We start from the raw sequence: 18,359 nt of genomic DNA on the forward strand, positions 1-18,359 counted from the left end.
AAAATACTGGAAAATGTAACAGACCAAAATTTCTATAAGGAAGAAACAAGAATTCCAGAAAAAAATAGTAATGAATAAAATCAGAACATGAATTAATTAATACCCAGACTCCTTCACAGATAAAGAAATAGACTACTTATGTAACTCTGAAATTAAAGAAAGTAATTTCTATGGATTACCCAAGATCTACAAAAGCTTAGAAATACAGAGAGCCATAAATAATCAAAAGAGCCACTGATCTTAAATTGAGATAAATAAAGGTCACTTCTTTGGGGACAAAATTTGCTCTCTCATGTGTTAACCTGGTTATGGGTTCTTTAGAAGAAAAACTATACAAAGAAGTAGGAAAAATTCTTGACCAAAATTTTAAGAAATGTGTTATTGAAATGTGGAAACACTTCATCAATGACTGCTTTATTTTGGGAGAGAAATCAAATGATGAGCTACAAATATTCAATAACATTGTGAACACCATTCATGAGTTACTATTCTTGGACATTTATGTAATGATAAATGACTCCACAGTAACAACAGAAATCTATTTTATGAAAAACAGACCCACATCAGTATTTGAACTTCTACTCTTGCCATCCTTCACACATCAAAAAGAACATTCCATATAGTATGGCAAGACATATCTGTGCAATAGTAGCTGATCAAAAAATATGTCAAATTCAACTCAATGAATTCAAAGGCTTCCTAAAAAAAAAAAGTTTCCTTTTAAAATTAATAAATGAGGGAATTATAAATATGATAAAAACTGGACATCATACAACTGAGGACATCTAAGAAAAAAATTAAAGAAAATACTATTCTATTTTTCAATAGACATAATCCATGAGTGACCAACATTTTCCACACTATAAAAACAAACCTACTAATACACTTACAAAGCCCCAAAATGAAGAATCCAGTTCATAAAAACTTTGTACAAAACAGTAAACATCAGTCAAAAAATCTTTAAAAACATCTCATGGATCCAAAATTTACATCAGAGGATAATCCAGAATTCTCCATGAAGGGCTGCAGAGATAATAGATGTGGACCATGTAAAACAACAACTTCAAATATTTGGACACTGGTTCTCATATAATATTTAAAAGTGGATTCTCCTTCCAAGTAAATGCAGATAGGAACTGCAAGATACAGGATCTCATATACTGCATAACCTGCTCCAATTGCAAAGAAAACTATATTGGTGAAACCAACAATTTCCTTTACTAACATAAGAATCAACCGACAATATATCATACAATATGTATTATGCAAGTTTTCACTGGAAATATGTGGAAACAGCAAATTCAAGATCTTTCCCTTCTACAAATAGCCAAGGGATGACCCAAAGTACTGGAAGCTAATGGAACTACATTTTATCAAAAAATTCTTACCTAAGCTAAACGTATAAAAAAAGAAACAATATATATTTACTGTTACTAAAATAACTGGAAAAATTCACTTAAGCAACCAATACCAAGCACACACACACACACTTACACACACACACACAAACACTCACTCATAGACACACATTTAAGAATGTTCCAAAACAAATTTTTTACACCTAGATAACATGACAACTGACAAAAAAATATTATGACTAAAAGAAAATTGAGCTTTTGAACTATCATCAATTTGAACCATCCCAGAAAAAAGCTCCTTTTCTACAGCTGGGTAGCATACAGCCGACCAAAAAATACAATGCAAATTCAACCTTCTCAGAAAAACACCCTTTACTCTTTTACTCTTCTACTTGTTTCAGTCATTTGACTGTGACCATGCTGGAGCACCGCCTTTAATTGAGCAAATCGACCCCAGGACTTATTCTTTGGAAGCCTAGTACTTATTCTATCGGTGTCTTTTGCCAAACCACTAAGTTACGGGGATGTAAACACAACAGCATCAGCTGTCAAGCGATGTTGGGGGGACAAGCACAGACACACAAACATATATATATATATATATATATACATATATATATATATATATATATATACATATATACGACAGGCTTCTTTCAGTTTCCGTCAACCAAATCTACTCACAAGGCTTTGGTCAGCCCGAGGCTATAGTAGAAGACAGTTACCCAAGGTGCCACGCAGTGGGACTGAACCTGGAACCATGTGGTTCATAAGCAAGCTACTTACCACACAGCCACTCCTATGCCTGTTAACTCTTTCTTTCTGCCTATATTTCTTTTTTTCATTTTTTCCTTTTTCCTCCCTCTAACAAAGCCTCCAAAAATTTACCACACACACATACTTACACATACATAACCACACATATACACACGCATAGGTTTAAAAGAACAAAGAACATTCCCTTCCCAGATTTTTTCAATTGTACCTGAAACCATGAGGTCAGGAAGCAAACTTCATAACCACACAGTCATGCCTGCACCCATATATATGTGTGTGTGTTTTATATATATATATATAAATAAATATATATATATATATATATATTATATATATATATACATATATACGACAGGCTTCTTTCAGTTTCCGTCAACCAAATCTACTCACAAGGCTTTGGTCAGCCCGAGGCTATAGTAGAAGACAGTTACCCAAGGTGCCACGCAGTGGGACTGAACCTGGAACCATGTGGTTCATAAGCAAGCTACTTACCACACAGCCACTCCTATGCCTGTTAACTCTTTCTTTCTGCCTATATTTCTTTTTTTCATTTTTTCCTTTTTCCTCCCTCTAACAAAGCCTCCAAAAATTTACCACACACACATACTTACACATACATAACCACACATATACACACGCATAGGTTTAAAAGAACAAAGAACATTCCCTTCCCAGATTTTTTCAATTGTACCTGAAACCATGAGGTCAGGAAGCAAACTTCATAACCACACAGTCATGCCTGCACCCATATATATGTGTGTGTGTTTTATATATATATATATAAATAAATATATATATATATATATATATATATATATGTATATATATATATATATATACATGCATGTATGTATATGTAAACCTATGTAGTAGTCATACAAAGATGGCAAATCTAACTATTTCCTTGTTGACTGAAAAAAAATAATGAACAGCATTTATTGATTTTCGAATATTATTGGGCTTTCATCAGAGGTGTCTACATCACTTGAACAATCCCAGAGAAACAAGTAGCCAATTTGTTTATATACACAACAAAACCAGTAGCTTCAGAGAACTGGAGCTACTAATTTGCATGCTAAAATAGATTAGTCAATAGCTAATGATCTACTCACCTTATACTTGAGTGTACTGGCATTGGTTAGAACCTTCCAGGAATGGCATACACGGGCACAATGGGCAAGATCAATGGCATTTAAGAAACTAAATATCTAAAAGAAATTATATATATATATATAGCAGCATACATACACTTTGTTCTCTTATGTGTGTGTGTGTGTGTTTGTCTGTTTGTGTGTGCACGCGCATGTGTGCGAGTGTGTGTGTGTGCATGCATGCATATGTATGTATTTCTCAACAACATATGGATGGATAAATAATCTCACTAGTCAGATACTATTAGGTTGCCAAGTATGAAATTTGTAGAAAGGGAAAAAAGTTTGCTAATGTTTTATAAATACAAGGAATAGTTTTATTCATCAAAGAATGCACCCATATTGTCCTGACTGAAAAAGTCTAGCAATCTAGAGTCAATAAAATCTTGGAAGACCTGTTTTACAGCATCATCATCATCATCGTTTAGCGTCCACTTTCCATGCTGGCATGGGTTGGACAGTTCAACTGGGGTCTGGGAAGCCAGAAGCTGCACCAGGCCCAGTCTGATCTGGCAATGTTTCTACGGCTGGATGCCCTTCCTAACGCCAACCACTCCATGAGTGTAGTGGGTGCTTTTTACGTGCGTGATGAGGCTGGCAAACAGCCACGATCGGATGGTGCTTTTTACGTGCCACCGGCACGGAGGCCAGGCAGCGCTGGCAACGGCCATGATTGGATGGTGCTTTTTACGTGACACCGGCATGGAGGCCAGTCAGGGTGGTGCTGGCAACGGCTACATTCAGATGGTTCTCTTATGTGCCACTGGCACTGGTATCACAGCTACAATTTCCGTTGATCGATTTTGATTTTGATTTTCACTTGCCTCAACAGGTCTTCACAAGTAGAGTTTTGTGTCCCAAGAAGGAAAGGTATGCATAAGTGGACTGGCTACATCCCAGGTAGAGGCCACAGGTTATGGTCTCACTTGTCCTGCCGGGTCTTCTCATACACAGCATACTTCCAAAGGTCTCGGTCTCTAGTCATTTCCTTGGTGAGACCTAATATTCAAAGGTCATGCTTCACCACCTCATCCCAGGTTTTCTTGGGTCTACCTCTTCCACAGGTTCCCTCAACCGCTAGGGTGTGGCACTTTTTCACACAACTATCTTCATCCATTCTCGCCACATGACCATACCAGTGCAAACGTCTCTTTTGCACACCACAACTGATGCTTCTTAGGTCCAACATTTCTCTCAAGGTACTTACACTCTGTCGAGTATGAACACTGACATTACACATCCATCGGAGCATACTGGCTTCATTTCTTGCAAGCTTACGCATATCCTCAGCAGTCAGTCAGCAGTTGGAATTAAATTTTTTTCCTATCAACAATTTATCCAAATTCTGGAAGAAGTGGTAGTCAGTGGGGGCAAGATCAGGTGAGTGTGGTGGATGATGGAGAACTTCCAACTCCTGTAGTTTCGCCTATGTCATTTTTGTGATGTGTGGTTTGGTGTTGTCTTGCAATAAAATAGGAGTGAATCTGTTGACCAATCTAGGCTGTTTTTTTGTTTCTGCATCATTTGGTCCAGTTGGCTGCAGTATACTTCAGCCGTGATTGATGAGCCGGGTTTAATGAAATCATAATGGAACACACCTGCGCCTGACCACCAAACACACACCATCAGCTTCTTTTGATGAAGTTTGATTTTAGGACTGTTTTGGTGGCTCATCTTTCTCCAGCCATTGTGCTGAATGTTTACAGTTGTTGTATTGGATCCATTTCTCATTACATGTTACAATTTGATTAAAAAATTATTCATTTTTATGATGAGAAAGTAGCTTAATGCAGGCTTCCAAACATTGCTGTTTCTGATTTTCATTGAGTTCATGTGGAACCCACTTATTCAACTTTATCACTTTACCAATTTGAACTAGGTGAGGGCAAAAAAAGAAAAGAAGCCAGGGTTGTAAAAATGTAAAGACAAACTCTAAAGTTGTCTATAAATTTACAAAAGTGTCTGCATCAGTATGATACAAGATAAAGCTACTGTTTAAAGAAAATGTCTCTTTGAAGTACAAAGGATAAATAAAATACTGAATGTGCAATACAAAAGTATTTTCATGTCTTCATTAGGATACTTGCAAATAAATATGACATCACAGATCTACATGAAGTGATGGCAGTTATTGATTTCATTGAAATAGAGGAAAATGATGTAATATCAGCCATTGATGAAATGAACTTAAACTCAGCCAAGGCCCTAATGAATTCCCAGCAATCACCCTAAAAAAATGCAAAGGGGTATTTACAAGATCATTGCAAAACAGATGCTAAAAATTATAGGCCTGTTTCTCTAACCACACATGTCAGCAAAGTCATGAAATAAATTTTCTGGAGGAAGCTGATCACATTCCTAAAAGATAATGACTTGTTCCCTGACACCCAGCATGGCTTCACATCAGGAAGAAACTGCCTTACACACAGCATTTGCTGCATTATGACTGTATGTTGAAACAACTTATGAATTACTCAAACATGGATGTGATATATTTTGATTTTTGAAAAAGGTCTTTGATGAGGTTGATCACAAGATGATATGTCAGAAGCTGTAAGGGCTCAACAAAGTTGGAAAACTAAGAGATTGACAGCATGACTTCTTAAAAGATAGAAGCCAGACTCTAGCAGCCAATGGAGACCTCTTCAAGGAGACATTAATAGCAAGCGGAATACTTCAGGGAACTGTCTAAGGGCTACTGCTGTTTGTTGTGGTACTCCCAGACATGCCATCAGTTATACAGGCAACCATTCTTACTTGCTATGCTGATGATACATAAGTAGCACAAGCAGTCAAGAATCTGCTTGATGCTGATTTTCTCCAGAAAAATCTAGATGTTATATATGAATGGGTTGAAGAAAACAACATACAGTTTAATGCAAGAAAATTCCAAGCCCTTCTCTATCAGCCAGCTTGTTCTAACATACCACAACAAAAATACTTTGGACAAAAATGAGTAGCAATTCCAGAGTCAAATACTGTGCATGACCTGGGGATAGATATGAGTAATGATGCTTCACTTCATGTATCTATCACCAAGAAAGTGGCAATGGGCAGCTGGAATGGCTGATAGATTCTGAGAACTTTCAGAACAAGGGGCCAGGAAACTATGCTGGTCCTATGGAGAGTATTTGTTCTCAACTGTCTAGACTACTGCTCTCAACTATAGTCACACGACAGTGTTAACTTAATAGTGAAACTCAAGGCAGTTCAAATGTGCTACACCAAGAAGATTGCATCACTGAAACAGCTACACTACTGGGGGAGGCTGAAGAAATACAACACTTCTCCCTGGAAGGAAGATAGGAGAGATATGTAGTGATATACATATGAGATATCCAAGAGAAGCTGGCATCAAACTTGTTCACTGATTTTATATGGTAAATGTTAGAGTGTAATTCAATTTATATTTGTATTATATTCAGCAAATGATATAAAATAAGGAGAAACATTTTAGGTGTATGATGTCAGTGCAACCATGTTAATGCAAATGTGTTTTGGAGTGATATCCTGTACATGCAGTAACATCGTTCTATTCTATTCCTTTGCCACAATGATTGTTGACATCTTGCATTATCCCTAATTTTATGAAATTTCATACCATACTCTCATCAATTAAATAATGGAATTGTCATCCATTATTCAACGTTCAATCAAGTAACTACATATTTACATAAAGCCCATGGTATTGGACTATTGATTTTTATCAAAAGAATACATATATGTCTATAGAGTATGTTTGTGTGCATGTATGTGTATAACAACAACAACAACAACAATTTCATGCATCAAATATGAAGTTTGATACATGAAATAATTATCATTAGTTAAAATTATTGCAAAAGTAGCTCTAATACAATAAACATAGTACAATAAACCACTCTGCAAAGTGGTTGGTGTTAGGAAAGGTATCAGCCATAAAAACCCTGTCAAAACAGACACAGTAGCCTAGGATAGTCTTCCATCTGGCTGGCTCCTGTCAACTGTCCCACCCATGCATGCATGGAAGATGGACTTTAAACAATGATGATGATGAATCAATAAGAGAACCACAATATGATCACTTGATTTGCTAAAAATATCAACCAAATTTCACTGAAATTATAAGCTAGTACACAATGGATAATGTAGTCCTAGATACCATTAAAACAAGCCCAAATCATCATAGCTAGAACAGTATTGATCTGACTGAACAGTAACTACATGAATACAGTTTTGAATATCAAAGATTTCTATACCTGTACAGAAACTTTGTAAGGTAAAGTTGAAATACTGTCATGTACTTCTGGAAAACAATTTTTTGAAGGAATTGGCTCCTCATTCTCAGAATTCTCTCCCTTTTCTAATCTCTACAGAAATAAAAAAAGAAAGGAGATCAGATGACTCATTGATATTAACACACACATACATGCACGCACACACACACACACACACACACACATACACACACATTCATCATCCGTTTAATGTCTATTTTTCCATACTGACATGAGTCAGACGAAACTTACTGAGACAGTTTTTCCATAGTTGGACATATAACCACAGCTAGATGGTTGGACATTATTGGCAATATTCCTGTCATTCTTCATTTCACACTTAAGGGTCTATACCCAATCTTGGCAATAATCTGTCTATTTGGCTGATTAAACCTCCTAAAGTAGAGTGAGCAAGCATATGTCAGACAGGATATTACCTAAGCTAGGGGAAGAAGCCCTTTTACCACTATGAATATATTTTTCTTTAATGATAGACTAGCTTAAAGATATCCCATATAAGTTATGTGCAAAATATATTTACTTTGATATTTTATTTTATTATACCTTCATCACATTATCACTATTACTAAAAGCTATTGAGCTTACTGAAATCACAACTGGTTTTAGTAATTCCAAGGTTGGTGTGATCATCCATGCTTGGATAACTGTTATAAGTTATAATTCTAAGCCACAATTACCTTTTTGGCAAGTGCACAGGTCTGAGTGATTTAGCCAAGGTCACTGATCTTTCAGCCTATTTAATCTGTTACAACTTTGGGACAAATTGCTCCACAGAGAAGGGGTTTGCCTAAGGATGTTAGCCTATTGATTACAACTAATTGCAGCCCTTAGATTCAAGAAGGACCTGATTAGCTTCTTCATATGTCTTAATCTATCCACTACATTAGACACAAATCTATCTGTATAAACTTTTAGGATGTGACTTTGAATATATCTTATGAATTATTTTAAACATATACAAAAACCAAATAAGACCTTTAATTACATAAAAAAAATTTGAATCACGTGAATAACATCAAATATTTGGTTAAATATATCTCACCAAGATTATCATGTTTTTCAGCTAATCCATAGATATTTAAGAAACACTTAACATATTATAAGAAAGTATTGGCTTGTAGTGATTTTAAGGAAAAGCCATGTTACATTTAAGGAAATGCTATATCAACTACAAGTATAGGATTAGGCAGAATAGACCTAAATGATATTATTTGGATATTCTTTCTGTCACCAATCTTCACTTGTTTCCAAATAAGATACTATTTCTCCTGGTACTTCAAATAATGGACAGTTCAATGGCTGAACATATTTTCAATGCAGGCAACATTCCTGTAACTCTCTTTAATATGGAACTAACAACACCTGTCATCAGAATTATTTTCTTTACCCAAGAAATGTTTTCAAACAGAACAGGTATTATAAGAGATGGTAGAGGAAGAGGAGGGGGAATTATTTTTAACCAACAAGCACTTTGAATGCTGGAGGAACAGAGCATACCATGGTAATATATACATATAAATTATCATCATCATCATCATGTTCATCAATGTCCACATGCATAGTGTAAACATATATACATATGCAAATATATACACATATATATATATACACACATGAATGCATATAGTACAAACATGAACATAAATATATAATATGTATAGTCACATATACACATAAATATATGCATATAAACCCACAGGACACTTATATACATAAATACACCCATAAAATTTTTTTTTCACAAACCCTACCCCCAACAAACCAAACTACATCTCTTCTCTTTCTCACATTTGCTCTTTTCCATGCACTATGCTTATGCTTATATCCTGCTCCTCAATCCTGACCTCACTGTCCTGCTCCCTGTATCATTGCTATCCTGTTGTCACCCACATCCTCTATATGCCCACATTTCACCAGTTACAGCATTTCCCTCCCCCACATTCTTTGCATTCATGTGAAGTCTCTGATCCCTATTCATGCACCCTTGGAAATATTCTACAATCACATTTATATTCTGATTCCTGTACCTTGAGGGCATGTCCTGGCACTTCATCACCATCTCTCTCCTACTCTCATCCTCTTGCTCTCTTCTACTATATCTCTCTCTCAAACTTGATCACTATCTCTCTCTCTCTCTTGCTTTCTCTCCCTCTGACTGGGTAACCATGTATCTCCTCTGCAGCAAAACACCTTCCCTCTATCACACTCTAATTTCTCATCACCTTACACAAGGCTACTTCCTCCAATGCCTTCCCCACAAAGATCTTTGTCTTGCAAGTTACTTGGTGACCCCACTTGTGCTGGTGCATTCACTCCACACTATAAAATAGTTTATGCTTGGAAGGACATCCAGCTGTAAAAGCCATGCCAAAACAGGCATCACTAGTGTTGGTGCCACATAAAAAGCACTCAGTTCACTCTGTAAGGTGATTGATGTTAGGAAGAGCATACAATCATAAAAACCCTACCAAAGCAGACAGTGAAACCTGGTGCAGTCTTCTGCCTAGCCAGCCCCTGTCAAACCATCCAGCTCATGGCAGCATGGAAAATGGACATTAAATGATGATGATGATGATCCCCATGCACTCATGTAACACCTCACATATTGTTATATTGTCAACACACAATAATAAGAAAATGTAAGGGTATATCTTTTACCACCTCCATTGAGATTAAAATGTTTTTAATTATACTAATTAATTTTTAAGTCTTGAATCAAAACAGCTGTTAGAGATGATATCCAATTTTGTAATTAATAAATAATTATTAATTTAATTATCCCTATTTTCTTATATGTATATATATATATATATATATATATATATTAGAAGAATACCTGTACATCATCTCCAAACCTTACAATATATATATATATATATATATATATATATATATTGGAAGGTTTGGAGATGATGTACAGGTATTCTTCTAATATATATATATATAATATATATATATATATATATATATTATATATATATATATATATATATATATAAGAAAATAGGGATAATTAAATTAATAATTATTTATTAATTACAAAATTGGATATCATCTCTAACAGCTGTTTTGATTCAAGACTTAAAAATTAATTAGTATAATTAAAAACATTTTAATCTCAATGGAGGTGGAAAAAGATATACCCTTACATTTTCTTATTATTGTATGTTGAGTGTAGGGAGCAAATCCAAGTAATAAATGTTTTGATTTATGTTTATATTTGTGTAATAACAAATTCTCATTTGCCTATTTACTAATCTATTCTATATTATTTTATTATATGCTTGTTGCACTTTTATTTTATCTCTGTATATTTATCAAAGTTATAAAAATGAAAATAAAAATAAAGAATAAGATATGGTAATCAAACATATATATCTCTAAAGTATAATTAAGTATCAAATAAAAGTAATTGTAAATGTGGCTATAAAAATATAGGTAGCAATATATTATGGGTAGCTGTTAATATTATAAAGTAAGCAGTATATTAATTAATGCTATTGTAAAAAGCACCATCGTAAGTAAAAAGCACCATCCGAATGTAGTTTATGCCAGCCCCCCGCCCCAACTGGTTCCTGTGCTGGTAGCATGTAAAACGCACCATCTAAACATGGCTGATGCCAGTGCCACCTGACTGGCTCCTATGCCAGTGGAACATAAAAAGCACCCACTACACTCTCAGAGTGGTTGGCATTGGGAAGGGCATCAAGCTGTAGAAACACTGCCAGATCAGATTGGAGCCTGCTGTGGCCTCCTGGCTTGCCAGTCCCCAGCCAAACCGTCCAATCCATGCCAGCATGGAAAACGGACATTAAATGATGATAATAATCATGTAAACAAATAAATAATTATGAATAGAAAAATTAGAGTGAATGTATATAAAAATAGTTTGTAATTATTTAAGTAATGTATATGTGAATAAAATAAATATAAAAAGGGTAATAGGTGAAAAATATATTTTTGAGTGCATTACATATAAATACAATGTATAATTTATACGTAAAGAGATAAAACAAAAGTACAACAAGCATATGATAAATTAATATAGAATAGATTAGTAAGTAGGCTAATGAGAATTTGTTATTACACAAATATAAAGATAAGTTTACACACACATATAGATAATCTATTATGATTAATACTTTAAATTAGTGCTACAAACATAATTATTATAAATTATTATGATTAATCAAAAACCTTTTTGTATCTTCACTCCTTCTCCAACTAAAATCTATTGGCATATCCCACTATTATTATTTTTTTTTTCTTATTTATCCATCCTATCATCCTCCTGTACAAAGGATTAACCCACCAATTACTATTTTGGCTTAGTCATTTACTTAATGTCCCAAAAAGATATGCAAGCAAAATGGTATGATTACAGCCATGTTCAACTTTTCCCTTTTTCTTCTCTATGCTCTTCTTCTTTATTTATTCTTCACTCTGATGAAGTTCCATGTTTCAGATCAGTTTTATTACCAAATATGACAAATATTTTTAGCATATTAATGGCAATACCATATAACATTGGAAGCAGAAACAGCTGTTAAATGGAATGCAGTCTATTTGTAATGAATAATAATTGATGTAAGTCAATTGATGTTCATCAATATTTCTCCATTTTCTGTTTTCTTTAAATTTTGATTCTTGATAAACTCATGTTTATCCTTGTCTTTACCTATAATTTACGAGCATATAACTTACCGATCGGGCCAACATACCAGCCAAATTGACTACATCCTTGCAAGGCAAAGGGAGAGATGGCTGCTTATAAATGCCAAAACCTTCCCAGGTGAAGAATGTACCCCACAACATAGACTGGTAGTTAGTGACTTTAGGATCAGGACTAGGAGGACAACCAGAAGACGACCAATATGGAGAAGAAGGATCTGGAAGCTTAAAGATCCTGCAAATGGACAGAGATTTAGGGACATATTACTTGAAGCCTCTGACGAAGTAGAAGGGGATAGAGCATCACAGGGGGTAGAAGACAGCTGGACGTTTCTAAGGGACAACCTGCTGAGAGCCACTGACCAGATCTGTGGATGGTGCAAAGTCCTCTCTCGACCTAGAATAACGTGGTAGTGGAACAATATTGTAGACAGGGCTATTAGAGAAAAGAGACAGGCTTGGAAGCTCTGGAAAAATGGGGGTAGCAGGGAATTGTATCAGACTGCCAAAAGAGAAGCTAGGAGACAGGTTTATTTAGCCAGAGGGGAAGCAGATAAGAAAAAATTTGCCAATGTTCTGCGCCATGAGGACCAAAGACTGGAAGTGTTTCGCGTTGCAAGACAGTGTGTGAGAGAGAATCGTGATGTGGTAGGAGAGGAGTATGTTCGCATGGAAGATGGTTCACTTGCGCTAAATGAGGATGCAAAGAGAGAGGTTTGGAGATGCCACTATGAAAGGTTGCTGAATAAAGAAAATGAATGGGATAAAGAGAGTCTGCCGAATGTTGACCCAACAGAGGGACCAGCTATCCGAGTTGATAGTTCCGTGGTAGCTAAGGCAATTAGAAGCATGAAGACAGGGAAAGCCCCAGGCCCATCAGGAATCACTGCAGAGATGCTCAAAATGTTTGGTAGTGTCGGCTATAGCCTAGTCACCCGTATAGTTAATCAGGTGATGCACAAAGGAGTCATACCCAATGACTGGTGTAGCAGCATAATAGTCAACTGCTACAAAGGTAAAGGTGACGCCCTAGATACAAATAACTACAGAGGTATCAAGCTGTTGGATCAGGTGATGAAGGTTATGGAGAGGGTCATAGCCCAACTAATTAGAGAGAGAGTTAGTTTAGATGAGATGCAGTTTGGGTTTGTGCCAGGGAAAAGTACTACTGATGCTATATTCCTGGTAAGGCAGCTGCAGGAGAAATACCTAGCCAAAGATAAGCCCCTGTACCTGGCTTTTGTTGACATGGAGAAAGCCTTTGACAGGGTCCCTCGATCCCTTATCTGGTGGTCAATGAGGAAACTAGGGATAGATGAATGGTTAGTGAGAGCTGTGCGGGCCATGTATAGGGACGCTGCTAGTAGGGTGAGGGTTGGAAACGAGTACAGTGAAGAATTCCAGGTAGAGGTAGGGGTCCACTAAGGCTCAGTACTCAGCCCCCTCCTATTTATCATAGTCCTCCAGGCAATAACGGAGGAATTCAAGACAGGATGCCCTTGGGAGCTCCTCTATGCTGATGACCTTGCTCTAATTGCTGAGTCGCTATCAGAATTGGAGGAGAAGTTTCAGGTGTGGAAACAAGGATTAGAATCGAAGGGCCTCAGAGTCAATCTAGGTAAAACCAAAGTCGTAATCAGTAGGAAGGTAGACAAATCACAAACGCCTTCAGGTAGATGGCCCTGCTCGATCTGTAGAAAAGGTGTAGGTAGAAACTCTATAAGATGCACCAAGTGTAAGCTATGGACACATAAGAGGTGCAGCAATGTCAAAGGAAGGTTAACTAGGAAGATGGTTTTTGTATGTGGCAGATGCTCAGGAACAATAAACACTGAAAATGCTCTGAGACCAACTTCCGTCACTTTCCAGGGAGAAAAACTAGAAATAGTTGATAGTTTCCGTTACCTAGGTTACCAAGTCAGCAGCGGGGGCGGGTGTGCTGAAAGTGTAACTGCTAGAGTAAGAATAGCCTGGGAAAAGTTCAGAGAGCTCTTACCTCTGCTGGTGACAAAAGGCCTCTCGCACAGAGTGAAAGGCAGACTGTGTGATGCGTGTGTACGAACAGCCATGCTACATGGCAGTGAAACATGGGCCGTGACTGCTGAGGATATGCGTAAGCTCACAAGAAATGAAGCCAGTATGCTCCGATGGATGTGTAATGTCAGTACTCATACTCGGCAGAGTGTCAGTACCTTGAGAGAAAAGCTGGACCTAAGAAGCATCAGTTGTGGTGTACAAGAGAGACGTTTGCGCTGGTATGGTCATGTGGCGAGAATGGCTGAAGATGGTTGTGTGAAAAAGTGCCACACCTTAGCGGTTGAGGGAACCTGTGGAAGAGGCAGACCCAGGTTTTCCTGGGACGAGGTGGTGAAGCACGACCTTCGAACTTTAGGTCTCACTGAGGAAATGACTAGAGACCGAGACCTCTGGAAGTGTGCTGTGCGCAAGAAGACCCGGCAGGACAAGTGAGTCCATAACCCATGGCTTTCTACATGGGATGGAGCCAGCCTACATATGCATACCTTCCCTTCTTGGGACAGAAAACTCTACTTGTGAAGACCTGTTGAGGCAAGTGAGGATCAGAATCGAAATCGATCAATGGAAATTGCAGATGTGTTACCAGTGCCGGTGGCATGTCGAAACTCTACTTGTGAAGACCCATGTAGAGGCCACGGGATTATGGCCTCACTTGTCCTGCTGGGTCTTCTCATGCACAGCATACTTCCAATGGTCTCGGTCTCTAGTCATTTCCTCGGTGAGACCTAAAGTTTGAAGGTCGTGCTTCACCACCTCGTCCCAGCAAAACCTGGGTCTGCCTCTTCCACAGGTTCCCTCAACTGCTAGGGTGTGGGACTTTTTCACACAACTATCTTCATCCATTCTTGCCACATGACCATACCAGTGCAAACGTCTCTCTTGCACACCACAACTAATGCTTCTTAGGTCCAACATTTCTCTCAAATTACTTACACTCTGTCGAGTATGAACACTGACATTACACATCCATCAAAGCATACTGGCTTCATTTCTTGCGAGCTTACACATATCCTCAGCAGTCACGGCCCATGTTTCACTGCCATGTAGCATAGCTGTTCGTACACATGCGTCATACAATCTGCCTTTTACTCTGAGCGAGAGACCTTTTGTCACCAGCAGAGGTAAGAGCTCTCTGAACTTTTCCCAGGCTATTCTTACTCTAGCAGTTACACTTTCAGCACACCCACCCCTGCTACTGACTTGGTCACCTAGGTAACGGAAGCTATCAGCTATTTCTAGTTTTTCTCTCTGGAATGTGGCAGAAGATGGTCTCTGCGTATTTTCAGTGTTTATTGCTCCTGAGCATCTGCCACACACAAAAACTATCTTCCTAGTTAGCCTTCCTTTGACATTGCTGCACCTCTTATGTGTCCATAGCTTACACTTGGTGCATCTTATAGAGTTTCTACCTATGCCTTTTCTACAGATCGAGCAGGGCCAGCTACGTGAAGGTGTTTGTGATTTGTCTACCTTCCTACTTATTAGAACTTTGGTTTTACTTAGGTTGACTCTAAGGCCCTTCGATTCTATATATATATATATAGTACAAAGTAAAATAGGGGTTATGGGTGTAACCCATTATGGGATATCATTTATCGAATATACTGTTATTTGGATATTTGTTTATTGTTTATTTTTATATATTAAGTAATACATGCGTCATGTTTAGTATTATTATTAATATTTTTAAAGTTAATTATAACCTCTGACGAGGCCTATGGTTCTTTTAACATATAAGTATTATATTTTTTAAATTCCTACAACCTTAGTATGTTGACATCTATAGGCAATGAAAATTAGATTCACTTTTGACCATAGGCTGAAACAGCTGTAAGAAGTAATTTTAGGATTTCATTAATTTATATGACTTTTAAAATCTATATTTGTATTATTATCTTATCTATTGATTTATATAATATTTCTGTATGCTTTTGATGTTCCCTTTTGTAAAATGAATAAATAATCCAACATTATAATATCCGTAAGTTGATGAACAAACTAAATTTGTTTCTCCATTTACTTATTTGTATTATGAATATATATATATATATATATATATATATATATACACATCACTAATGTGACAAAGGCCACTAAACAGCACTAATTTTGCTAGAAATAAGAGTCAAAACAACTCAATAGCCACAGAAGCACTAGCTTAATGATTACAAAGGGAGGTGAGCTCTCTACAGTCACAGATATAGCCAGATCACAGATGATTTCACATTTTGATGCTTAATGCATCTTTTAACATGCCTAGGGTTAAATTCACCTCACCTTGTCAGCTTATAAGATTTCCATTGAAATCATATTCTGATTTCATAAACAGTAAAAGTGAAAATTATAAATAATATGGGTGGCTAAATTGCAATTTTACAACTTAAAGGCAGAAATATATACATCAACTAAAGTGACAAGGGGACTAATTGGCACCAACACTGCTAAAAATAAGAGTCAAAACAACTCAATAGCCACAGAAACACTATCTTAATGTTTCTTTATTGGTAGATGAAGAAACAGCAAAAGAATGTCAGAGGAATGTATCCAGGGAAGGAATGATTATGCAAAGTCATTAGTGTTTGGGTGGCAATAACAGTAAGTATTACTGTTAATAAGAGAGATAGTGCATCAAGTGAACCTATACAGATGTAGTATGCATCTTGTGAGCTTGAAAAACAGAAGCTAGTAAAGTAGAAGTAGAGAAAAAACAGTACATCTGTGCACAATGGTTGTTATAATGTATCTTTGCCAATTAACCAAATGACCTTCAAATACTGTTTATGATGATTTATTTCTTTTTCTTTTTTCTAAAATCTTCATTGCATCTTGCAACCTTTTCAAAAAGGTTGCAAGATGCAATGAAAATTTTAGAAAAATAAAAAATAAATAAATCATCATAAACAGTATTTGAAGGTCATTTGGTTAAAGTTGAAATTTTATCAGTGAGTGTGTTAAATTATAAGGCACTAAAAGAGAATGACTCTACCCAGACACAACAGAATACTAATTATGTGAACAGAAACAGTATTAGATTAAAATATAGCATTCTGTGTATCATATATATGACAGGTTTGCAACCAGTTTATTAAATTTCACTCATGAAGTATTGGTCAACCTGAATCCATTAAAGTAACTAATTTGTATGATTACTCCTGAATCTACACAACTCCAAAGCAATCTTCTTAACCACTCAGATGTGCCTCCAGTATGTGTGAAACATTACCATCTTCCTAGATATGCAAGCAGTGCCTAGATGTAGGTCCAACTTCAGCTTTGCAGGTCAGCAACTAAGCAAAACTCAAGTATTTTCTGGGCCTGAAGTTTTTGTGATAAAGATTTTACAATGTATATATATATATATATATATATATATATATATATATATATATATATATATATAAGCAATAATAAATCTCTGAACGAGATGTAAACAGTAACCGCTCAACAACGTAAAGTATACTAGCCATCTCAAAATGGCTAACCACTAAGGGTGGGTGTTATTGTAGCCTTTAGCCCCAGGAAATCATCGTCTCCAGCTGGCTTTAGGCACACTTTCTGTGACCTTATGATATTTGCAAAGGGAGGTCATCCCTCTCTCATACTGTAGCTCTTAGCCCCAGAAGATTATCATCTCCAGCTGGCTTTAGGCACACTTTCTGTGCCCTTATGATATTTGCAAAGGGAGGTCATCCCTCTCTCATACTGTAGCTTTTAGCCCCAGAAGATCATCGTCTCCAGCTGGCTTTAGGCACACTTTCTGTGACCTTATGATATTTGCAAAGGGAGGTCATCCCTCTGTCATAAACCTAAGTGATACTTAGGTTTACGAGAGAGGGATGACCTCCCTTTGCAAATATCATAAGGTCACAGAAAGTGTGCCTAAAGCCAGCTGGAGACGATGATCTCCTGGGGCAAAAAGCTACAGTAACACCCACCCTTAGTGGTTAGCTATATTGAGATGGCTAGTATACTTTACGTTATATATATATATATGTATGTATATATATATATATGAAGCTTAGGAGACATTGACAGATATACTTACTCAATTCCTATTGAATAAATAGTATAAAAATAAAAGTAAATGT

At 36.6% G+C, this 18,359-nt stretch overlaps 1 protein-coding gene across 10 annotated transcripts in view; it reads right to left on the minus strand.

Annotated features, from left to right (window-relative positions):
• The window catches only part of LOC115221613 (dynein regulatory complex subunit 6-like), a 104,688-nt gene that overhangs the window by 74,483 nt on the left and 11,846 nt on the right, over positions 1-18,359 (minus strand). For 7 of the 10 annotated variants that reach the window (XM_036510786.1, XM_036510791.1, XM_036510789.1 and 4 more), the window contains 2 exons: positions 7,525-7,635; positions 3,248-3,343 (listed from right to left, as the gene is read on the minus strand). In XM_036510786.1, coding sequence (XP_036366679.1) covers positions 3,248-3,343; positions 7,525-7,635 — 207 coding nt within the window. The remainder of the gene's footprint in view (positions 1-3,247; positions 3,344-7,524; positions 7,636-18,359) is intronic. The other 3 variants (XM_036510793.1, XM_036510788.1, XM_036510790.1) reach the window with 2 other exon arrangements.

The sequence above is a fragment of the Octopus sinensis genome, linkage group LG18, assembly GCF_006345805.1.
Source record: "Octopus sinensis linkage group LG18, ASM634580v1, whole genome shotgun sequence".
Taxonomy (NCBI): Eukaryota; Metazoa; Mollusca; class Cephalopoda; order Octopoda; family Octopodidae; genus Octopus; species Octopus sinensis.